Source organism: Ambystoma mexicanum, chromosome 8 (genome assembly GCF_040938575.1).
Source record: "Ambystoma mexicanum isolate Mex_15411 chromosome 8, UKY_AmexF1_1, whole genome shotgun sequence".
In the NCBI taxonomy this organism is placed as follows: Eukaryota; Metazoa; Chordata; class Amphibia; order Caudata; family Ambystomatidae; genus Ambystoma; species Ambystoma mexicanum.
In genome coordinates this window covers 1,840,713-1,866,230 of record NC_090929.1, presented here as the reverse complement: position 1 = coordinate 1,866,230, position 25,518 = coordinate 1,840,713, and the positions used below count along the sequence as shown (strand labels likewise).

The 25,518-nt window shown below is 48.0% G+C and overlaps 1 protein-coding gene across 2 annotated transcripts in view; it reads right to left on the bottom strand.

Moving 5' to 3' along the window:
- Positions 1–25,518, bottom strand: part of COL27A1 (collagen type XXVII alpha 1 chain) — a 1,990,256-nt gene that overhangs the window by 1,267,598 nt on the left and 697,140 nt on the right. For both annotated transcript variants that reach the window (XM_069609095.1, XM_069609096.1), the window contains exon 12: positions 18,128–18,172. In XM_069609095.1, coding sequence (XP_069465196.1) covers positions 18,128–18,172 — 45 coding nt within the window. The remainder of the gene's footprint in view (positions 1–18,127; positions 18,173–25,518) is intronic.

The window sequence follows — 25,518 nt, the reverse complement described above, 5'->3', positions numbered from 1 at the left end:
CCCCACAATTATAGGGGGTGTTTCTTTAGGGATTACAGGAAGAGCACGAGAAAGAAGCTGAAGCTGCGACGAATCACCTTCCGGGGCACCAGGGGTACAGGGATGAATATCAGTCTCTAAACCATCAATCAGCCCCACACCTCTAGTGCACCAGAAGGGATCCCAACAGATTGGAACACACGTGAATTATAAGTCCCCCTTGTCCAATTTTGGTGACGTGGATGGACCAGCAGGCTTATCTATGGAAGGTCGTGGATCGTTGGTTAGTTGCAGCACAGCCAACATTACAATTAGTACCCAATGATATAAGGGACTGTCCAGTCAAGGTTGTATAAACATATCTACTTTATTATGAATACAATAGACAGCTCTAGCACACTACAAAATACAACCCACCCTGTAAAGGAACACAGAGGACAGACAGTTTCACGAAGGAAAGGGGTGCACTCTGGATACTGACAGGAGGATAGCTGGTAAAGTAATCAGTCTTACTGTTCAAGGTTATTTGGTTTCAGTACCAAGAGGGTAAAGGGTTGTAACTGTTTCTAGGGGCCTTCAGAAAAGGTCCAGGTGGGCAGAACCACAATGTACCTGGGGCTGAAGAAGTTCTTGCGGCTCGACAGCGTCAAGGAAGTTCCAGGGCGCTTCGCAGCCCATGAGACAGAGTTAGTGGCAGGAAACAGCTGTGGGTACCAGGTGGCAGTCAGTTCGGCAAGCGAGGCTGGACAGACGTCTGTATGATGTCCTGTGCGGCGGCTCGGGCCAAGAATCGTCTCTGTGCTGGTTGGCAGATCTGGAATGCTGGTCGAGGCATCTCGGACGGCTCTGGTGACTGTGGTGTGACAACAGTCGGCAGTGTGCTGGATGAGGTTCGAGGACTCGGCTTTCTCAAAATTGTCCTTAAAAAGATGGACACTGGATGATGCTTGTGTGGCACTCCTCCTAGCATCTTCGTAGGGCTTGTGTCCTTTCAAGGCAGATGTCCCAAAGCTCAGGAGGGTGTTAGCAGGCAACAGCATTGTCCTTTGTCCAGAGACTCTCCAGCACTTCCCACCTAGGAAGCTTGCTGTCAGAACCTATCAGGGCATGCTGTGTGCTGGTTGGGTACCGGTCTGGAGCTGCTGGATGGGTCCTCTGAGTCCGGTATCTCCCTCTGTTCCCTGGGAGATGCTTAGGGGAGGGATCTTGCTTCCCTCTTGGAACTCCTGGCCTTCCTTCACTGGTGGAAGATGTAAGGTAGACTGTACCTTCAGCTTGGATCCAAATGAGTCCTTTTTCTTACTCCTTTCAAAGTCTTCAGATTATCTGCTAAGTGAGGGGTTCAGTCCTCTTTTAAGCCAAATGGGCACCAGTGATTGGTGCAGACTAAGCCCACCTTAATGGACCAATCCTGGGTCCCCACCAACAATCTTCAGTGATGCTTCAGGTCAGAACCAGGGTGCTTGGCAACAGACAGGGGAATGATGACAACATATACTTCTAAGTCCCACCCATCTTCCTGTCTGCTGTACATCAAAGTCTCTCCCTAATTAACTGAGCCCTATGCGGCACTTGATCACAACATGGGCCTCCTTTGTAGTAGGAGGTTGCAGGCAGACTTGTGTCTCCAACAATTCACATACTTTCCTGCTCTGAAAGGAGTGGTTCCAGACAGGACGTTCACTGCCCTTTCATACCAAGGAGGGGTGTTCATACCAAGTTGAAACATTGCATGTCAAAGAGTTGTTGGTGGCTGGTCTCCATTGTAACTTCCTGCACCCAGGCCTTCCCTGAGATCTGCTAATTAACATTCTTCAGTATTCGCCGCCACCAGCAAGGTTTGACAATGGAGATGCAAATCCACGGGGCCTTGAAATTCTAACTGGGCAACCCACAGCCAAAGGCTTTTGATGTAACCATGGCTGTCAGGTATCAGCTACACATGAGAGGGAGGGGCAGCGCTGGTAAGCTGTGTCCTCCCAGAGTGCAAGACTATTTTTCTGATGTGCGATGAGTGTGGAAAATACACAAAAAAGCCCAGACGAGCGCAGTCTTCCCATGCAGATGGCTGAATCCCTCACAATCGTCAATCTGGGTAAAGAGATCTGACTGCTGTCCTGATTGGCTTGAATAATTCTACAAACTCAGGGGAAACTGCTCAAGGGGTTTTATTATTATTTGTAATATGGCAAGAGGTTGCACTCAGGGGTGCTCCCAACTTGTCCCTCGGCCTCCAGCGGGCTTCCACCACACTACCCCCAGCTTCCCTGTTTCCCTGGGGTGCAAGTAGAGATCTGCAACCCCGACTGTCTAATCCCTTACCTGCTCTAGTGGCGAGGGCCTAAAGGTCGCATCCTTATTGATCTCACTCTCTCTAGGACTTCCTAAGGATTTCCTATTTTCTTGGTGCCCCCCACAATGTGATTAATTTGGGTTTCAGATGTTGTGTGTCCTCTTACACTCTCGCCTTCTCTCACCTTCACTCGTTCCTATCCCTGATCTGGCTGCTTTCTTCTCCCGTTCTTCTACTTTAAACCCTCCCAATACAACTCTACTTCCATCAACTACACAAAAAACCTTATTTCACTCTCTCTCTCATTCAACTCACATTCACTCCTTACACTCAGCTCTCTACTCACTCGCCACAAAAGCACACACTGGCACTGCAGAAAACCAATTCCTCACCTGCTCCATACATCTTCACAATCCACCGCTCCTCCCTTCTCCCTGCTGGTCTCTTGGTCATTCTCCTCCTCCACCTCTGACCTCAACTGATAAACCCACACTTCCTGCCCCTGCTTCAATACCCCTCCCCTTTGCTTAGTTTGTTTGGTAACTCTCCCTGGCCAATCTGGGCCAGTCTTCCTCAGCCACCACCTGACACACCAAAGACGTAATTCTTCCAGCAAACCAGAAGATCGGGTGTTCAAGGAGAATCAGACTTCCAAATCACCAAGAGTGGTGGATCTAGCCTGAAGCAACACCATTTCAGGTCTGAAAAGAAAGATGAGGACTTGCCCCACGATCCAGCATACAACCAGGGGCAATGAATGAGAACAGCTGAGAAACAATACTTTGGAAGAGCCAATCCTCGCACTCAAAAAATACTGGGACTCAACTGGGAGCGGTTCAGCAGAGGCAGGCCCGGTGGACGGGTCTGCTGAGCTATAAAGGGTTCCATCAGTTTAGGCCGATGGTGGATAAAGGTAAGTGTAGTCAGAATAGGTAGAATCATGACTTGAAGAAGAAGGAGGATGTGGTATAGCAGAGAGAGGGAAGGAAGACGAGCAGGAAAGAGGAAGTGAGGAGGCGGTGAGGCAGCATGAGAAGGAGAAAGAACATGAAATGATTGCACACAGGAGGTGGAAGAGATATGGAAGGAGTGGCATGGAAAGAGAGGAAGAGGGAGGAGGGGGAGATTATAAAGATATTAAGAGTGTTGGAGGCTGGAGAAAAGGCACTAGAGCAACAGAAAGATGCAGGTGGGGACAGAACATCAACACAAAGAACAGAGGTGATGGGGAATGAGCAGACAAAACCAAGAGTGGCGGAGGGGAGGGAAAGGGCACTAAAATAGCTGAGACGTCCAGAGGAATGCCCTTCATATATAGAAGGAGGAGGCAGAGAATACAGAGGAAGGAGGTCAATTGAGGAAGAGGATGAATAATTGAGAGGGGTCTGGAAGAGGGCACCTGAAGAAAACTCAATCATTCCAAGGCTTTGAGGAGTAAACAAGAGAGTAAAGAACTTAGGAGGAGAAGGCAAAGAGCCAGAGAGGGTGGGAATGCCAAAGCCTAAAGAGGGCCTACCATGACAACACTGGCAGAGACTGTGGTAGAGTCTTCCAACTGCACCCAGAGTCTATGCCTTGCTGTCCCCAGGTGCAGAGATGCCTGGAGCAACACCTACAAGTGCATTATCATGTGTTAAGTTGTCTATTGATCCCTCAACATGAGCGATTCTGAACTGGATGGACCCCAGCCGCCCATAAGAATGGGGTTCTCCAAACAGTCCTTTAAGATGAGCAGCAGCACCCTCGAGATAGATGGCGATGCAGATTCCTACTCTTGCACTAAATAATAATGACAACTCAGTAGTTTGGCAAAGGGAGTCCATTTAATGACAAGTACAGAAAACAGGGAGTTCAATGAACATCAGCAACCGCTCGATCTTCCTTCTCGCTTAAGCTCCACTTAATTACAGAAAAAACACAATATTTATATCAAAAACACGTCATCACTGGCGCGTAATCTTGAAGACCTAACATGCAACCTGATTGGTTATAGGAAGGTAACTTTAACATAGGTACTATAACTGTATGTGGTAACAGCGAGAGGGGATTGGATAATCAATGTCAGGTGGGGCAACTCAGCCCTTCCTTCAAAATGGCCAATGTAAATGTCACTAAAAGTACGACTTCTCATTGGTTCTATTTAATATGGGACCCTAGATCACACGGTCCACTATGATTGGGTTGGCATCAACCCCACTCATACTTTTCCACTTACGTTTAGCAGCATGCAGAACAACCAGCCAGGTGCAGGGAGTTTGTCTGCACCCCAGCTTCCTTCCAATTATGTTACAATAAATCATCACCTCAGTGGTCATTTGTCAATTACTTCTTCGTAGTTTGACCTCGAGTCTGCTTCTTGGTCTGGGAACGTTAAGGAGTATGGGTATGGCAGGGATCCATGCTTAGGTGTGAAAGTCTCATCCCTTCCTGCCTGCCTTGCCACGTGATTAGGATGCCGTGAAATGGACCTCTTATTCATGCAATTTTATGTATTCGATTTAATTCTGCAAGTCTTCTACCATCTGTGGCTTATCTTGACCTTTCTGAACAAGATACTCTGTTCTTTTTCTCTTTAATTGTATCCACTGTTGGCCTTTTCCAGCCCGATACGACATTGCCTTCTTGGCATGGTTACCTTCAGCTGGGCTTCTCTCCATCTTAATTCTCAATTTGTTGCTGCAGAACTCTCGTCTTGAGACCTTTAGTAACCTTTGTTCCATTCTGCTCATGTGCGTAGTAGATTTTCACTAATCTACAATGTGCTTTTGGGGTAGATATGTGTATAGTTGGCGCTTGCCGCAATCTATTTTGCTACTAAGCATAAGCAAGCTTCACGATTTCTTTGCTTCTTGCAGTTTTCTGCATCTGTGCACGTTTAAACTAACTGAATATCTTCATTGTGCATATGCTATAAGTTTCTACATCTTGACAAGATGTCACTTATCCATGGTATTTCGGCTGGAGCGTGGATGGTGCTTGGCACTTCCTCATCAATTCTATCGGTTTTCAGTTGTATAATGATCCCTCATTGTGAACAATACTATCAAGTGTTGAGTTTCCTATTGATCCCTCATCGTGAACGATACTCTCAGGTGTTAAGTCGTCTGTTGATACCTCATTGTGAACAATATTATTGGGTGTTGAGTTGTCTGTTGATCTCACAGCATGAAATGTACTGTTTGTTGATCCCTTGGCTTGAACGATACCATCAGGTGATTATTTGTCTGTAGATTTTTCAGCATGAACAATTCTAGCAGTGTTTAGTTGTCTGTTAATCGTTTGGCATGAACAAAACTATTGGAGGTTGAGTTGTCTGTTAATCCTTGACATGAACGATAATATCAGGTATTGAGGTGTATAGTGATGCCTCTGAATAATATATACTATCAGGTGTTGAGCTGTCTATTGATCTATCACGTGAACAATATTATCGAGTGATAAGGTGTATATTGATCCTTCAGCGTGAACAATACTATCGGGTATTGAGCTGCCTATTGTTTCCTCTGTGTGAACTATACTATTGGATGTCGAGATGTTTATTGATCCCTCAGTGTGGACGATACTATTGGGTGTTGAGTTGTCTGTTGATCCATCGGTTTGGATGATACTATCGGGTGTTGAGGTGCATATTGATCCATCGGTGGGGACGATACTATCGGGTGTTGAGTTGTATGTTAATCCCTTGGCATGAATGATAATATCAGGTGTTGAGATGTATGGTGATAACTCTGCGTAAAATATACTGTCGGGTATTGAGCTATCTGTTGATCCCTCTGTGTGAACTATCCTATTGGGTCTTGAGGTGTATATTGATCCCTCAGCATGGACAATACTATTTGGTGTTGAGTTGTCTGTTGATCCATCAGTGTGGATGATACTATCGGGTGTTGAGGTGCATATTGATCCCTCTGTGTGGACGATACTATCGGGTGTTGAATTGTCTATTGATCCAACTGCGTGAACTATCCTATTGGGTCTTGAGGTGTATATTGACCCCTCAGCATGGACAAAACTATTGGGTGTTGAGTTGTCTGTTGATTCATCGGCATGGACGATACTATCGGGTGTTGAGTTGTGTATTGATCCGTCTGGGTGAACAATACTATTGTGTGATGAGGTGTATATTGATCCTTCAGTGTGGACGGTATTATTGGGTGTTGAGTTGTCTGTTGATCCCTCAGTGTGCACAAAGCTATTGGGTGTTCAGGTGTATATTCAGTCCTCGTGGTGGACAATATTATCGGGTGTTGAGTTGTATATTGATCCCTCTGTGTGAACAATACTATCAGGTTTTGAGGTGTATATTGATCCCTCAGTGTGGATGATAATATTGGGTGTTGAGTTGTCTATTGATCTATCTGCGTGAACAATACTATTGGGTGATGAGGTCTATATTGATCCTTTGGTGTGGATGATATTATCGGGTGTTGAATTGTCTGTTGATCCCTCAGCGTGCACAATACTATCGGGTGTTGAGGTGTATATTGAATTCTTGAGGTGGACAATATTATCGGGTGTTGGGTGGTCTGTTGATCCATCAGCGTGAACAATACTAATGGATGTTGAGTTGTATATTGATCCCTCAGTGTAGATGATTCTATCGGGTGTTGAGTTGTATATTGATCCCTCAGTGTGGACGATACTATCCGGTGTTGAGGTGTATATTGAAGCCTCGCTGTTCATGATATTATTGGGTGTTGAGTGGTCTGTCGATCCATCAGCGTGAACAATACGATCGGGTGTTGAGGTGTATATTGAATCCTCGAGGTGGACGATATTATCAGGTGTTGAGTTGTCTGTTGGTCCCTCAGCATGAACGATACTATTGGGTGTTGAGGTGTATATTGATCCCTCGACGGTGGATGATACTTTTGGGTGTTGAGGTGTTTATTGATCTTTCTGCGTAAATGATGCTAACAGGTGTTGAGGTGTATTTTGATACCTCTGTGTAGATGATTCTATCGGGTGTTGAGTTGTATATTGATCCCTCAGTGTGGATGAAACTATCGGGTGTTGAGGTGTATACTGATCCCTTGCTGTGGACGATGTTATCAGGTGTTGAGTTGTCTGTTGGTCCTTCAACATGAACGATAGTATTGGGTTTTGAGGTGTATATTGATCCCTCGCTGTGGACGATATTATCGGGCGTTGAATTGTCTGTTGGTCCCTCAGCATGAACGATACTATTGGGTTTTGAGGTGTAAATTGATCCCTCGGTGTGGACGATACTACCGTGTGTTGAGTGTCTGTTGATCCCTCGGCGTGGACAATACTATTGGGTGTTCAGGTGTATATTGAATCCTTGAGGTGGACGATATCATCGGGTGTTGAGTTGTCTGTTGGTCCTTCAGCATGAACGATGCTATTGGGTTTTGAGGTGTATATTGATCCCTCGGTGTGGACGAAACTACAGTGTGTTGATTTGTCTGTTGATCCCTTGGCGTGGACAATACTATTGGGTGTTCAGGTGTGTATTGAATCCTTGAGGTGGACGATATCATCGGGTGTTGAGTTGTCTGTTGGTCCTTCAGCATGAATGATGCTAACGCGTGTTGAGGTGTATTTTGATCCCTCTGTGTTGACGATACTATCGCGTGTTGAGTTGTCTATTGATCCCTCAGTGTGGACGATATTATCGGGTGTTGAGTGGTCTGTTGATCCCTTGGTGTTGACGATACTATCGGGTGTTGAGGTGTATTTTCATCCCTCAGTGTGGACGATACTATCGGGTGGTAAGTTGTCTTGTTGATCCATTGGCGTGACCGCTCTCTCCTCTCTCCGTCAATGTTTAATGCTGTGAATAAGCTGCCCCAGAAATCAGCATGGGCCTATACGCGGTCAAACCCAAATGCCGAATGAGCAGAGGGCTTTCCCCACGTAGGATACTGCACATATCACACCCAACTACCACCGCAAACTTGAGAGAGGCCTCGGGGTGGCACAGAACCAGACTCTCACTTTCAGATGTACAGTGTTGCATATGACTACCCTTGGCTGTACGAGTGCCAGCCTTTGTGTACGCTTCTGCTGCGCGTGTGTGTTGTGTGGCGGGTCAAGTTTGTATATATGAGGGAATTTCTTTAATGAAATCCAGAGGGCGTGCAGTGCGATGGATGGTGTTCATGTGGGCTCAGGGGCCTCGGGCTCCTAGCCAAAGCAGGGCCCTTGATGCCTTTCTCGAGTTTTGGCCCCGGTTCGGCCGCAGTTTCAGATCCTTTCAAGGAAGGGGAGTAATAGGCAGAGGCGGCCTGGAAGCCCCTCCCGCCCCGGCCCGAGAATGGGATTAGGCAAGAGGCGAGGTGGCGACAGCTGCTCTGCACGGGGAGTCCTCTGTGTGTGCCGGTGTGTGTGCGGGCGTGCGCGTGGCGTGCGTGCGCGCGCGCATAGAGCGGGCTCTGAACATGGAGCAGAGAAGCGCAGTGAACTCCACCGAGGAGAGCCAGAAAGCAGGAAACGAGGGGACGCGGTATTTTTTAGGGCCCCTGATAGTCCCATGCAGTAATTATTGCCGTGGGTTAATTATTGTTACCGCACGTGGAAATACCACGTGGTCACAATAATCAGTCCTCTGGAATAGAAAGGGTCCACCAGACCACCACTGGACGGGCGGGAAAAGATACAGAGTTTCTGAAATATTGCAATCAGTATTGCTTTCAGGAGAAGCCTGGGTACCAGGTCCAATAATGCACAGAATGGCCCGCCAGGACCCTGCTATGCATTTGGGGAAGAGAATGCGGGCGTCGGAGGTCGAGTTTCGCCCTCTGGGGTGGACCTGCCGTGCCGTTTAGATTTACCTCCATCTTGTGGGCGAGGGGTAACGCGGATATATGCATCGTGTGTAGCTCCCCAGTGCCTAAGCACCCACTATTCACTGCAGGCAGCAATCCCGGAAATACCACTTGAGGAAAACACCTCATGACCTGCAATTAGGTGTCAATAAAAAAAGGTAGTACTTGAAGTACCTCCTGTTTTACTGTTACCACTTGACTCATAGTGAGGGCCAAAGGGTGAAAGGAAAGAGAAACCAAACCTGGCAAAAAGAAAGGTTTGGACTTGTGTTGTGTGTGAGTATGGCATAGCAGTTTCCAGGTGCTGCCGTAATGGCACGACCTTGCCCTTACATGGCACTACACCGCCATTACGTGGCACGACCTTGCACAACCTGGCCATTACATGGCACGACCTGCCATTACATGGCACAACCTCGCCATTACATGGCACGACCTTGCCCTTACATGGCACTACCTCGCCATTACATGCGACTACCTCGCCATTACATGGCACTAGCTCGCCATTACATGTCACCTGCTGGCACATTGCGGGTTATACGATGTCAGAGTCTGGAAAATGTGTATCTAATACCTGTATACAAGCCACCAGCATTGGCTTTTCACAGGCCTACAGTTCAAGGAACAAATGGGAGGATACACATAGGGCTTATAAATCAAGTAGAGGGAGGCATACTTGATTAAGAGATTTTTATTACACCAGGAGCTCACTTACAGTGGCAATTAAACACTTAACTTGCATAAGACTCCTTAGAAATAACAATGGCAGGCTTTATAAGGCACACACACTCGGATGTAACTACGTGATGCAGCTGCTTATTGAGGTCCCAGGAGGGAGGGCAGGTAGTGGGTAGGAAGGGCCATAGGGATTAACATGGCCGTGGTGGTCAACGAGCGGAGACATGAACCCTCACAGGCTGGGTTTTCTCTCCGCATCTGTACTGCGATGCAACACTTTAGGCTTGCAGGTGGCACTAAAGAGCCACCCAAAAGCCCAAACTAAGGATGAAGGAGTGCTAGAGGAGGAAATGAAGGGATGAATGAGAAAGCCATCCCTGGAGAGTGTGCCAAGAAGCAGCTGCTGGCCCCAATACACTCATGGCCATGGTCCAAAGGGGCGGGGCTAAGACTACCAGAAGAAACCCCCAGGTTTTAGAAGAAAATCAGAGAACCAGCCCCAAAAGGTTCCGGGGTCCCATAACTAGAGTCCCTAGAACAAGGGTCACCAACCAGTCAGTCGCAAGCCATGGACAGCTCGCCCGAGGCTTCCCAGTAGCTCCTTGCACCAGACTCCAGAATTGGCACTGTCTGTTTAGTTTGGCTTCTGAAGTCCCAGGGCCTCTTCCCCTGCACCCTCCCTGTCCTCCTCTTGGAAAGCAAACAGTCAAACGCAGTTGGGCTTGAAGTGCTCGGGCAGTGTCCCAACAAGGGGTTAACTATCAATAACAAAAGTAGATGGGAAATGTGTGTTGCAGCCATTGTCACCCAGAGGTGCAAATGATGGCTGTTTAGAAAGGGCACGAGTGCATTGATCTGCAGGCCATGAAACAAAGCTGGGGCTGTGATCGCTGTGTTTCTTTACATTCGTTTCGGATAGCGTTCCTTTGCATGCTGGTAATTGTAGGCTTTCAATCAGGATGGGGGAAAATAAAGCTTCAGCTGTAATCGTTTCTTGCTCAGCATGTGTGTGTGTTTTGAAAAAAACAATCCATGTGTGTCCGAGCTTGCTAAAAAAAGGTACATTTAGCGGTACATGTTGCGGTGTATGGCACATCTGTGAATTTATTTTATTTGACGACACTAAGTTCTCTGTTTTAAGGCAGTAGAACCCAGACTGCATTAAAGGTTAAGGTGGTATTTTGGCGTGATATGGTGGAGTCCACATCTACGCGTCCCCCAAACCAGGAATTCAAGCGCTACAGGTAATTTTAGCAAATGTGGAGAACTACTCGCTGCACTGCATTCTGGGGCTTCTGCACTTCCATTTATAAGACTATAGAGCAACGTACAGTGACATGTACAATCAATGCCAGGACACAATGTAATGGTTCTGTTTGAGCCCAAGTTTTATGAAACGATAGAAGTAATTTGGTGGGAAAAGTCAGCAATGGTTTACATGCATATGTTCTGATATGCACAGGGTTACTATAGCTTAAACCTAGTTGCTAGGAAACAGAGCACTGTACAAAACCGGCTCGTGAATAAAGACAGAGAGCACTGAGGAGAGACATGGGAGGGGGAGAACAATTTACAGGGTTCATCCCCTTTGGCTATGTGCACAAACCGGGAGATCTTCTGAGATCTGTGGGGAACCTGTACACATATGTTCAGATTCTGGGTGGGATTTCCAGACTTTCAATACTGGGCTGAAACAATGTAATTAATGGTCAATGTTTTTGCTGAAAATTGGGAAAGAAACCATACAATTGACAAGTCATTCTCTAATGCATGAACAATTTGAGTAGATGCCTGGTCATCAACAGTACGCTGGATATGGCGGCACTGTTCCAGCACTGCCACTGTAAAACACATGTCATGAGTGTCACTGTGATGCTGGAGCCCTCAATATGTCTGAGAGAGCTGTACATGCAAACCACGCATGGCCCATTGGTCATGCACCAGAATGACCTGCGTGATTCCTGCAGGGAGCGGCAGCGTTCCCGTGTGCTGTGTTTTGCGATACTGCCTCCTTCATAAAGGGCAGCCGGGTGGCAGGTCGCCCCTCACTACAAAGATGCTCCCTTTGCTTAAAAAGTTAATGTGATGTTGATATATTGTCTGGGCGGGTTGTTATGATTCGTGCACGTTTCAACTCATCGCTATACAACGGAGTGTTATCGTAACCTGTAGTTTACTTGATCACATGGTTTCCACGTGCATTTATTTTTGATCTTGCCAATTATTTTGAGATAAAAACTTGTAAGGTTAGTCAACGTAGTGGGCGTTGGCTTCCTTTCCCCTGGCTGCATTCTGTGACCTGCACGTGGGCACTGTGCATGAGTTGGGGACTTGCTAAACTGGCAGTGGATTTATTTTTGGCTGAAGCAGAACGTGATATGTGCTGGATTTGTTTTAAAACCTTATAACCCATTGATTGAAACACTCCTCAGGTGGGCTTTGCACCTGCAGCCCCAAAAGAAACAAATAAACTCCCCTTGTTGAAATCCAGGATGTAGAGGCACCCTCCAACAAAAGTCAAAAGACGGACCATTAACATCCAGAAAGGGAAACCCATTTTTTTTTCTTCGAGCGTAAAGAAAAACGGTGCATCTACGGTGCCCAAGTAACAGTGGGGAAAAAGCATAACGTTGGGAGGCATTTTGTAATGATACACACACATATGAATATTATTTTCTGAAAGGAAGCTCTCCGAAATCCTAAAAAGTAGGCAAACTAAACTCTGCAATTCAAATGCTGTTACAGGTGCATCCTTCAAAGTTGCTAATTATTTGATGAAAAACAAATACACTTCTACAGATGGTGGAATTGTGAAGGGAGCATAGACTCCCGTGGCCGAGTCTGTTGTGAGAGATTTTAAAAACGGTCCTGAATTTATGTCTGCCATGTCAGATCTGCAGTTAGGTGCAAACACTGTGGCAAGCAGGGTATCAGCTGCCTGTCTCTGCAAATCCTCTCTTTACATACATGAGCTTCCAGAAATCAAAACTTTGATCCCGTCTAACAGCGTCCGAGTGCTGTTGCTGTTTCAAGCTCTGCACCAGATTACTGCGCACTGGTGGATAGCGTGCAGCGTCAGACTTAACATCAAATATTCTGATTGGTTTCCCACATTCTGATATTCTTGACAATTTTCAGGAGACAGCTAATAATACAAAACATTGTAATAACCATGTTTTTGAAGCTATTAATATCATGGTAAACGCATATGATATTCCTTTGAATATAAAGAACAAATAAACCACCCAAACAAATCTTGGCACAAATGCTCATACTCGTGGACATGACCACCCGACTACCTCTTGCCAGTAGGTCCCATCTATTGATCATTAACTACAAGTAGCTCTTGCCAACGTAAAGGTTGGAGACCCCTGATCTAGAGGGACCAACCACCTCTGGCCTGGAATCTACCAACATCAATCGTTTTTAATGCTTCTGGGAGATAAACAGCCTGAGAGCTCAAGGTGCAGCAATGTTTCAAACAATTCTTATAGACACGCCAACTTCATAAACCAGTGGCCAACTTCATAAACCAGCCGCCAACTTCATAAACCAGCGGTCAACTTCATAAATCAGTGGCCAACTTCATAAACCAGTGGACAACTTCATAACCCAGCGGCCAACTTCACAAAGCAGCGGCCAACTTCATAAAGCAGTGGCCAACTTCATAAACCAGCGGCCAACTTCATAAAGCAGCGGGCAACTTCATAAACCAGTGGCCAACTTCATAAAGCAGCGGCCAACTTCATGAACCAGCGGCCAACTTCATAAACTAGCGGCCAACTTCATAAACTAGCGGCCAACTTCATAAACCAGCGGCCAACTTCATAAACCAGCGGCCAACTTCATAAACCAGCGGTCAACTTCATAAATCAGTGGCCAACTTCATAAACCAGTGGACAACTTCATAACCCAGCGGCCAACTTCACAAAGCAGCGGCCAACTTCATAAAGCAGTGGCCAACTTCATAAACCAGCGGCCAACTTCATAAAGCAGCGGGCAACTTCATAAACCAGTGGCCAACTTCATAAACCAGCGGCCAACTTCATAAACTAGCGGCCAACTTCATAAACCAGCGGGCAACTTCACAAAGCAGCGGCCAACTTCATGAACCAGCGGCCAACTTCATAAACTAGCGGCCAACTTCATAAACTAGCGGCCAACTTCATAAACCAGCGAGCAACTTCACAAAGCAGCGGCCAACTTCATAAAGCAGCGGCCAACTTCATAAACCAGCGGCCAACTTCATAAACCAGCGGCCAACTTCAGAAAGCAGCAGCCAACTTCATAAACCAGCGGCCAACTTCACAAAGCAGCGGCCAACTTCATAAACCAGCGGCCAACTTCACAAAGCAGTGGCCAACTTCATAAACCAGCGGCCAACTTCATAAACCAGCGGCCAACTTCATAAATCAGTGGCCAACTTCATAAACCAGTGGACAACTTCATAACCCAGCGGCCAACTTCACAAAGCAGCGGCCAATTCATAAAGCAGTGGCCAACTTCATAAACCAGCGGCCAACTTCATAAAGCAGCGGGCAACTTCATAAACCAGTGGCCAACTTCATAAAGCAGCGGCCAACTTCATGAACCAGCGGCCAACTTCATAAACTAGCGGCCAACTTCAGAAACTAGCGGCCAACTTCATAAACCAGCGGCCAACTTCATAAACCAGCGGCCAACTTCATAAACCAGCGGTCAACTTCATGAAATCAGTGGCCAACTTCATAAACCAGTGGACAACTTCATAACCCAGCGGCCAACTTCACAAAGCAGCGGCCAACTTCATAAAGCAGTGGCCAACTTCATAAACCAGCGGCCAACTTCATAAAGCAGCGGGCAACTTCATAAACCAGTGGCCAACTTCATAAACCAGCGGCCAACTTCATAAACTAGCGGCCAACTTCATAAACCAGCGGGCAACTTCACAAAGCAGCGGCCAACTTCATGAACCAGCGGCCAACTTCATAAACTAGCGGCCAACTTCATAAACTAGCGGCCAACTTCATAAACCAGCGAGCAACTTCACAAAGCAGCGGCCAACTTCATAAAGCAGCGGCCAACTTCATAAACCAGCGGCCAACTTCATAAACCAGCGGCCAACTTCAGAAAGCAGCAGCCAACTTCATAAACCAGCGGCCAACTTCACAAAGCAGCGGCCAACTTCATAAACCAGCGGTCAACTTCACAAAGCAGTGGCCAACTTCATAAACCAGCGGCCAACTTCATAAATCAGCGGCCAACTTCATGAACCAGCGGCCAACTTCATAAACTAGCGGCCAACTTCATAAACTAGCGGCCAACTTCATAAACCAGCGGCCAACTTCATAAAGCAGCGGCCAACTTCATAAACCAGCGGCCAACTTCATAAACCAGCGGCCAACTTCAGAAAGCAGCAGCCAACTTCATAAACCAGCGGCCAACTTCACAAAGCAGCGGCCAACTTCATAAACCAGCGGCCAACTTCACAAAGCAGTGGCCAACTTCATAAACCAGCGGCCAACTTCATAAACCAGCGGCCAACTTCATAAACTAGCGGCCAACTTCATAAACCAGCGGGCAACTTCACAAAGCAGCGGCCAACTTCATGAACCAGCGGCCAACTTCATAAACTAGCGGCCAACTTCATAAACTAGCGGACAACTTCATAAACCAGCGGGCAACTTCACAAAGCAGCGGCCAACTTCATAAAGCAGCGGCCAACTTCATAAACCAGCGGCCAACTTCATAAACCAGCGGCCAACTTCAGAAAGCAGCAGCCAACTTCATAAACCAGCGGCCAACTTCACAAAGCAGCGGCCAACTTCATAAACCAGCGGCCAACTTCACAAAGCAGTGGCCAACTTCATAAACCAGCGGCCAACTTCACAAAGCAGCGGCCAACTTCATAAACCAGCGGCCAACTTCACAAAGCAGCGGCCAACTTCATAAAGCAGTGGCCAACTTCATAAAGCAGTGGCCAACTTCATAAACCAGCGGCCAACTTCATAAAGCAGCGCACTTTGGAGGGGTCTTAGGCATCCTTTAATAAGTGGCTACTCTCAACAGGTTTCTTTGCCTCCGTCCTGAGGAATGGATCTGCTCGCTTTGCCAGCACCACCACCTAGCAAACATGTAAGGATACACATGTGAGAACTGGTAGACCTCTGTTAGCAATATATGACATTTATATACCCATATTATACATGAAAACTCGTGCCTTTCAGTGTTGCCCACACATCTATTGGCTTGCGCTGCTCTGGACATTGTGTATTTAGCATCGAGGATGCCAGGTGAGTGAGGAGTCTGCTTGCCCCCGCTCCCCCCTCCATAAAGTGCCCATTTGCCCATCCAAGCGGGCCCTAGGCCCTTGCAGCACCCCTCTTGCCGCCTCTCCCCTTCCTGCACCCTCTTCCACCTCCCGATGCCTCCCACCCCCCGACCCGCCCCACCTGCTCTGATTGGGCATTTCTGCCCATGTTTCCAGGGTCCATCGACCCGAGAGATCACCGCCTGTTACTGAAAACCCCTTCCACGGTGAGTGCAGCATCGCCCCTGAGCCCCAGCCAGCCTATAAAAATAATGCCCAGTGCTTCTAAAAGCACGTAGTGCGAGGCCAAAGCGTGGTCTTTGCCGGGCCTCCCCGCTTCCTGGATTCACTTTCCCACCCTCCCAAGAGCCCTGATTGGCTGCCTGCACCCTCAATCAAGGACACCCCAGGGCAGCCCCCTGCCCAGCAGCCCCGCGGCTAAGGGCCCCAAGGCAAAGGGCGGCAGCGACAGAAGCGGCTCCAAGAAGTGTCTGCAGGTGTCCGCAGGGGAAGCCAAGGAAGCCAGCAGCTAACAGACACCAACAAAAACTGTAAGTGTGGCATGGGTGGGGTGTAGAGCAATCACTCTACTCCAGAAAGCCCCCGCCACTCCACCTTATCTTCCCAGATCATAGACTGCCATAGACTTAGCTCATGCATACTTAGAAAGTTGTGTGCCCACCAGCCGGATATCAACCATGACAGTGTTTGAAATGTTGCCTTGCACTGCATCCTAACATACTAGTCAAAGTTAACAAGTGTCACACCTGGAGGGAATTGTGGACGCTAGCCTGCGTCGCACCTAGATAGGTTTATGTATGTCGGCGCCTGCCTACTTGGATTAGGAAGGCTTAGCATACACCACACTTGATAGAACTCCAATTGAAATGTTAGAAATGTGAATGGTGGCATGCGCCACACTTAGTTAGAATTCCTAGCTCTGCCTCACATCTAGATGGGATTATGAGTATTAGCAAGCAACATACTTAGATGAAACTGTAAATCTTAGCATGTGCCACACTTAGACGTAATTCCTAACTCTGTCCTGCGTCGCACCTAGACAGGCTTGTGAATGTTAGCATATGCCACACCTAACTGGAACTTGAATGTTAGCACGTGCCACACTTAGAATTGGGACCACTAGCCTGCGTCGCACCTAGACAGGCTTGTGAATGTTAGCATATGCCACACCTAACTGGAACTTGAATCTTAGCACGTGCCACACTTAGAATTGAGAACATTGGCCTGCGCCGTATCTAGACAGGATTGCAAATGTTAGTGTGTGCCACACTTAGACGGAATTATGAAGATTACCAAGCACAACACTTAAATGGAAATGAGAATGTTAGCATGTCCAATACTTAGATAGAATTGTGAACATTGGCCTGTGCGGTACCGGAATAATATTGTGAAGATTGGTGAGTGCCACACTCAGTTTGAATTGTGTAGGTCAGCGGGTGCTACACTTAGACAGAACTGTGAATGCTTGCATGTTAAATGTCACATAACCCACCAACCAATATAAACTCAAACTCTCTGCATACTTAAAAAAAACTCACACAACCATCTCTCGCACAACAAGCTGCACGCACTTCACCACACTGCAACAACACATAAGTCGCACCAACAGAACACGCAGACTGACACCGATCCAATACTCGCACCAAAGCTCAGCACCCAGTGGCCACCGAGTTGAAGCTGCCAAACAGTACACCACTCCTCTCACTATCCTACTGCCTCTTCACCTTACTAACCCATCCCACCTTATCATTTATAGATCCTCCAGAGCGCCTGGGGACCAATTCCTTTGGTGACGGTGTGCTATATAAGTACCGCTAACATAACATAACATGTCTCTTCAATTGCATGCATATCACAGAGTGTAGTCATGTGTGCATCTGTAGCGTGTGTGGGTATTTTATTGTCTTTGTTCTGGAGCATTGTTTCCAACCCCCCCCCCCACACACACACACACGCGCACAGCATGTCGCGTCATTGAATCTGGCGAACACATGCTGTGAATGTGAGGTACACATAATTAGGAGCCTGTGTCATATTGAATTCAACAAAGTCTGCAAAATAGACGAAGAAAAACTTTACCGGCCTACCCGTCTTGCCCCTCTTCCCAGGAACTCCGGGGATCCCCTGCAAGGAAAACAGAGAGAAAATGGGGTCAGAGACGGGAAATAAATAGTGACAATACAACACCAGCCCCCCCCACATGCGCAGTCTAAAAGCCCACCGCGCAGACTGGCCAATCAGCAATAGGAAGGCACTAGATTAGCAGCGCGTCATATCCTGTGCACACTGTAGCTTCCTGTGTCGGGAACTTTGCGCACAGTTCCAAACATTTCAGAAGAAAAACATTGTCAGCCTTGCATTGTATTGTCCTTCAGAGGAGCACAAACCAAGGTGTGGACAACTGTAGCGTGACCAGCTGTGTGCCAAGGAGACAGGTTATACGGCACTGGGATGTTGGTTCACAGCGCTTAGATATCCGTCTGGTAGGAATGTTCTTTTGTGCCGTTTCATGATCTTCCATGCATGTACTTCTGTGCATGTACTTCCGTGCATGAAAGCGCACTGACTGCAACAGCAGGCCCTGGAGCCTCTCAACACAGTTGTGATTACCTTGTTGGGCAAATGTGGTTAGTGGGGTGAATGTGACCTCTGGCATGGGAATGTGAGCTTTACTAGTGGGGGCAATGTGGACAGTGGCATAGGAATGTGAGCTTTACTGGGGGCAATGTGACCTCTGGCACAACAATGTGAGCTTTACTAGTGGGGGCAATGTGGACACTGGCATAGGAATGTGAGCTTTACTGGGGGCAATGTGACCTCTGGCACGACAATGTGAGCTTTACTAGTGGGGGCAATGTAGAAATTGGTGATACAATACGAGCTTTACTGGTGGGGCAATGTGGACACTGGCACAATGTGAGCTTTACTAGTGGGGGCAGTGTGCCCTCTGGCACAACAATTTGAGCTTTACTACTGGGGGCAATGTGGATACTGGCATGGGAATGTGAGCTTTACTGGGAGAGCAATGTGACCTTTGGCACAACAATATGAGCTTTACTAGTGGGGCCAATGTGGATACTGGCACAGTGTTAGGGAGAATTCTCTCTTTAGGCTGAATTTCCTAACCTAGTGAGTCCCCCAGCAGCTTTGCTGGATTTCTGGAGTTTGTTTTTTCCTCCTGCCAAGAGTGAGACTCTTTTTCTCCCACTCTTGGACATGATTTATGGTATTCCTTTGACTGGTAATGTGTTTTATGGGCTATGGGGTCCTTTACTCCATAGGGTCTCATGTGTTTTTCCTATGTGTGTCACACAGCACCCTCCGTGCCGTAACACAGGGGTGTCATAGTGACACCCCACCATAGACTCCATACCCTGGGACTGACTACTGTCTCCCAGGGCATGTAAAGTCACCATTGGCTTTACTAGTCCCAAATTATTAACAGAAACCAGTACAAACCATCATATTGTGGACGTACTGGTCGGGGCAATTCGATTGCCCCTTGGTCTGTTAGTCGAGGAGGCACGTCTCCGTCCCCCCTGATCGAGTTTTGGCTGGTGGCAGTGGAAACTACTTTTTATATTCGACCGTGAATATATACCTATGGGATTTTCCCATTGTTCGAGGCTAACAACTTTAATTATTTACTTCTCATAGCCTCGAACATACCGCCGGTTTATTTAATTAATAGTAATTCTCCGGTTGGTATTTTTTGCCAAGACTCGATTCTAAAATGGCATTTGTGTTCTCTTCTGTGACTCCAACCCAAGTCGAGCCCTTTGTTCCACTTTTTGGCGGGCTTCTCCACAGAAGCCTCCAAAAGTGGTGCCACTCTGTCTGGGTACCACAGGGGGTGCGGGAGGGGGTTAAGGCACCCTGGACTGAGTTACCTTGGTAACTTAAGTCGCACTCTTGTGTGATTGGCCCAAGTGGTGAGCCGGCCGGCTCACCACTTAGCATGTTTGAGTGACAGCTAGGCTGAGTGAATGGGGGTTTTCTGCATAAAAGCAGGGCTTTGGAGACTGGAACTTCAGAAGTCGCCACAGGACCTGAGAATCCGACGAGGGAGAAGCTGAGCCGACCTACCACGATGACACCACCGGTGGAGCCCTGCAGAACCGACTCACCACTTCCCGATGACAGAGAAGATCTCCCGGCTGGAGAGGCTTCTTCCCCTGACTGGTGGGCACAACCAGTTTGCCTTTCTTTCTTCGCACCCCAGCCCGGTTTGTGGTCGAACTGCCCGTGCCAAGCACCCCGGCAGCCGGATAGCCACTCACCACTGAACCGCGAATCACCGGACCGCTCCTTGTAACTGAGAAACTCCGCGGCTGGTTTCTTCCCTGGCAGTGCAACGGACTCCTGTCTTCCTTCACGACGAGATCCTCTCTTCCCCCGGATGAAGCACCGACTTGCATCCACTGCCAGGAACAACTGCCCCCGCTGGAGCATTCTCACCACTTTAAGGTACCGTGTCCGCCAGGCCTCCCTTTCTAAAGATTGCAACAAGGTAATAATAACTCCTTAACCTTCTGGACTGGGCTGGCCGCCTTGACCCTCTAACTGGTCCCTTTCTTTGATCCAACTCCTTTTTGAACCATTACAAGACTTTTGTGCACTGCAACCGTGTGACCTTGGACACATTTAGTTTCAATCCTCTTAAAGCGGATCCGGCCTACTGACTCTGAATTCACGGTTTTACTTTGCATTCCCCTCCTGTTTTGTTCTTGTAAAAGTGTTGGGATCTGTTTCAAGTTGTTCTCTGCTTTTCTCTCTCTTTTCAAAAACGAATTATTAGAGTGCCATCTACGTTAAGCGCTCACCCCTATCTGGAAATAAGTGGGGCTTTACTTAAGACTTGTCTAATATTCTACTAAGGGAGTGTATATCTTTTGGTGACCGTGTTTTTGAATTGCTTAATATTAGTGCCTGTGTGTTTTTCTAGATGTGGTTTTAAATAAATAATTATATCTCTTTTACACCAAGCCCTGGTCAGTGTTTACTTGTTCTACTGTGTTCTCTTGACCTATTGTGAATACTCTGTATACTGCCTAACTCTTCTTGAGGGAAGTCTGACTGCTCAGCCACAGCTACCAAGTGAATCTGTGTGGTACAGACTGCTACCAAGTGGGTTTACTGCCAAACACCTGTAGTCCTAAATCTTTTGCAGTGGTCCCAGAGGGAACTGCACAGGTTTCTGCCTAACACACAGGAATGTGAGCTTTACTGGGGGGGAGGGGTGCAATGTGACCTCTGGCACAACAATGTGAGCTTTAGTAGTGGGGGCAATGTGGGCTCTGGCACAACAATGTGAGCTTTACTTGTGGGTGCAATGTGGCCTCTGGCACAACAATGTGAGCTTTACTAGTGGGGACAATGTGACCTCTGGCACAACAATGTGAGCTTTACTAGTGGGGGCAATGTGGGCTCTGGCACAACAATGTGAGCTTTACTTGTGGGGGCAATGTGGCCTCTGGCACAACAATGTGAGCTTTACTAGTGGGGACAATGTGACCTCTGGCACAACAATGTGAGCTTTACTACTGGGGCAATATGGATACTGGCATGGGAATGTGAGCTTTACTGGAGGGGCAATGTGACCTTTGGCACAACAATGTGAGCTTTACTAGTGGGGACAATGTGGATACTGGCACGGGAATGTGAGCTTTACTTGGGGGGGGGGGTGCAATGTGACCTCTGGCACAACAATGTGAGCTTTACTAGTGGGGGCAATGTGGGCTCTGGCACAACAATGTGAGCTTTACTTGTGGGGGCAATGTGGCCTCTGGCATGGGAATGGGATCTTTACTAGCGGGGTACAATGTGGGCGCTGGCAAAGCAATGTGAGCTTTACTAGTGGGGGCAATGTGGACACTGGCATAGGAATGTGAGCTTTACTGGGGAGAGGCAATGTGACCTCTGGCACAACAATGTGAGCTTTACTAGTGAGGACAATGTGGACACTGGCATAGGAATGTGAGCTTTACTGGGGGGAGGGCAATGTGACCTCTACCACAACAATGTGAGCTTTACTAGTGGGGACAATGTGGATACTGGCATGGGAATGTGACCTTTACTGGGGGGTAGGGCAATGTGGACTCTGGCACAACAATGCAAGCTTTATTAGTGGGGGCAATGTAGACACTGGCATGGGAATGTGAGCTTTACTAGTGGGGGCAATATGACCTCTGGCACAGCAATGTGAGCTTTACTAGTGGGGGCAATGTGGATATTGGCATGGGAATGTGAGCTTTACATTGGGGTTAGGGCAATGTGGACTCTGGCACAACAATGTGAGCTTTACTAGTGGGGGCAATGTAGACAGTGGCATGGTGATGTGAACTTTACTGGGGGGGGGGCAATGTGACCTCTAGCACAACAATGTGAGCTTTGCTAGTGGGGACAATGTGAATACTGGCATGGGAATGTGACTTTTACTAGTGGGGGCAATGTGGACACTGGCATGGGAATGTGAGCTTTACTAGTGGGGGCAATGTGGGTACTGGCATGGGAATGTGAGCTTTAATATTGGGGCAATGTAGATACTGGCATGGGAATGTGAGCTTTACTAGTGGGGCCAATGTGGACACTGGCATGGGAATGTGAGCTTTACTAGTGGGGGCAATGTGGATACTGGCATGGGAATGTGAGCTTTAATATTGGGTGCAATGTGGATACTGGCATGGGAATGTGACCTTTACTAGTGGAGGTAATGTGGACTCTGGCACAACAAGGTGAGCTTTACTCCTTTGGCACAGCAATGTGAGATTTACTAATGGAGGCAATGTAGATACAGGCTTTGGAATGCAAGCTTTCCTAGTGGATGAGCAATGTGGGCTCTGGCGTAGGAATGTAGCTTCACAAGTGGGGGGCAATGTATTTGATTGTGTATTTTATTTGGGGTTTAAATAGCGCTTTAAGCAAAATGTAGACACTTACATTTTAATGTGAGCTTTACTAGTGGGGGCAATGTGGATACTGGCATAGAAATGTGAGCTTTACTAGTGGGAGCAATGATATGATATGATATGGCATTTGTAACGTGCCTATACACAAGTGTTTCAAAGCGCGACGAGGCAAGGAAGAGGGAACAGAGACACCGATCTTACTAGGCCAAGTGACATTGCGATTGCGCAAGTGCAGGGGAGGGGGAGTAGAAAAGTGCCAGGGGAAAGGGAAGGGTAACCGTGCTGTACATGGGATCAAAACAATAACAAGAAGCAGGTGGCAGGTGCAACGGTAGGTGGAGACAGCAGGTGTCCAAAAGTGCAGGTAGGGGGACTGCAGGGTACAGATACAGACCCAAGTGCAAAGGTTGTCGGGAGGCAATGCGGGTGTGCAACTTGGCGGGTAGGGATCTGGGCCCGAAATCAGAGGGTAGCAAGGTGACCAGTGCAGTTTCAGACAGGAAATCAGCAGGGGATAGGGAGAGAGAAGGCAGAAGCAAAGATGAAGGTTTTGAGGTGCTTCCGGAACCAGAGATGGTTCTCCTTGAGTTTCAGAGAGGCAGGGAGGCTGTTCCAGAGGGAGACCCCTGCCGAAGAAAGATCTACCACCAACTCATTGCTTGGAGAAGCGACTGACCCTGAGGGAGTTGGAGGTGGAGGAGCAAAGACCTCGAGAAGGAAGGTATTAAGGAAGAGAGAGTTGGAGGTATTGAGGACGCAGGCCCCAGAAGGCCTTGTGGACAATGCAGACGGTCTTGAACTTAATCCTTGCAGCCACTGGGAGTCAGTGCAGAGATTTCAGTCCCAGAGAGATACGATCCCTGGGCTTAAGGCCAAGGACAAGTCTCGCAGTCCTGTTCTGGACGAGTTTCAGAGAGCAGAAAGTAGAAGCAGGCAGTTTTAGAAAGAGGCTGTTGCAGTAGTCCAGCCTAGAGAGAGCCAGGATCTAGAGACAGTGAGCTTCTGGGGGAAGTAGAGGAAAGGAAGAATACCTCTGAGGAGGTGCAGTTGGTAGTTTGACTTCTTAGAGACATCAGAGCTGTGAGGAGAAAAGGAGAGTGTGGAATCGAAGATGACCCCGAGGTTCTTAGCATCACAGATGGGAGCAGGAAGAGGGCCAAGGGAGGCCGGCCAGAGAGTGGCAGGAAGGGAGGGTGCAGGTGTGCCGATGAGGAGAATCTCCTTCTTACTGGCATTAAGGCAGAGATCTTTGGCGGCACACCACTCCTGGATAGCAGACAGACAATCAGAGATGAGAGAAGGAGAAGAGGTGGAAGAGGGGAGCCTGAAAACGAGCTGAGTGTCATCTGCATAAAGTTGGAGCAGAGACCAGCCATGCGGTGGGCAAGAGGTGCCAGGTATTGGTTGAACAGCCAAAGAAAGAGGTTAGATCCCTGGGGAACACCACAGGTAGAGAGTGAGACAGAGGAAAGGAAGGACCCAAGTTGGACCCGGGAGGGTCGATCAGAGAGGAACAAAGTCAGCCAGGCCAGGGCCTGATCAGTGATACCCAGGTCATCATGGAGATGATTGAGAAGGATGGCATTGTTGACAGTCACAAGGGCAGAAGAGGGATCAAGTAAGATGAGGACAGAGCGGAGATTAGAATCAAGGTTAGAGAGCAGGTCTTCAGATGTTCAGGAGAGCAAATTATGCGCTTCTGGCTGCTTTGAAGCCAGACTGATGGTCATGGAGACAACAAACGGATTCAGTGTGAAGATTAAGCTTGGAGATGGCCAACTTTTCCAGGTGTTTGCCCAGGAAAGGAGTGATGGAGTTCGGGCGATAGTTAGCCGGGCAGGAGGGGTCGGCTGAGGGTTTCTTGAGAAAAGGGTGCACAAGAGAGTGCTTCAGGGGGGACGGCAAGGCTCCAGTGACGAAGGAGTGGTTGCAGAAATCAGCCAGGGCAGGAACGAGTGTGTCAATGTGGTCCTTGATGGTTTTGGAAGAACAGGGAGGAACCTCTTTTGACAAGACTTTCATAGATCAGACTTGTCTAGAAATCTCGTCAGGGGTGAACAGAGGAAAGGAAGAGAAAGTGGGGGGAGAGGTGGTCAAATGGGGGCCGGATATGAAGGAGCGAGTAGAGGGAGGAGGATGAGAGGACGAGAGGGTGGACAGGATGTCCTGGGTTTTAGAAATGAAATGAGAAGCCAGGGCTGTGCAGAGGGCTTGGCATGGGACAGGAAAGGTAGAGACTGCGGAAGGATTGGCCAGCTCCTTGCAGATTTTAAAGAGTTCGGCCGAGTTGTTAGATGCTACAGATATGCAGGCTTGGATGTGAGCTCTCTTCTTGGTGAGGACAGAGAGCCGGTATTGCCTTTGTAGCAGGCAGCAGGCCAGTTTGTCAGAGGATGCGCAAGAAGCACGCTATTTCCTCTAGGCCACCCTGCACTTGCGTTTAAGGGTAAAGAGGTCAGAGTCATACCAGGAGTTGCACTTGGTTTTGGGCTTCAAGCAGATCCGCATGACAGGGGCAAGAACATCAAGAGTATTAGATATAGAAGAGTGGAGCATGGAAAG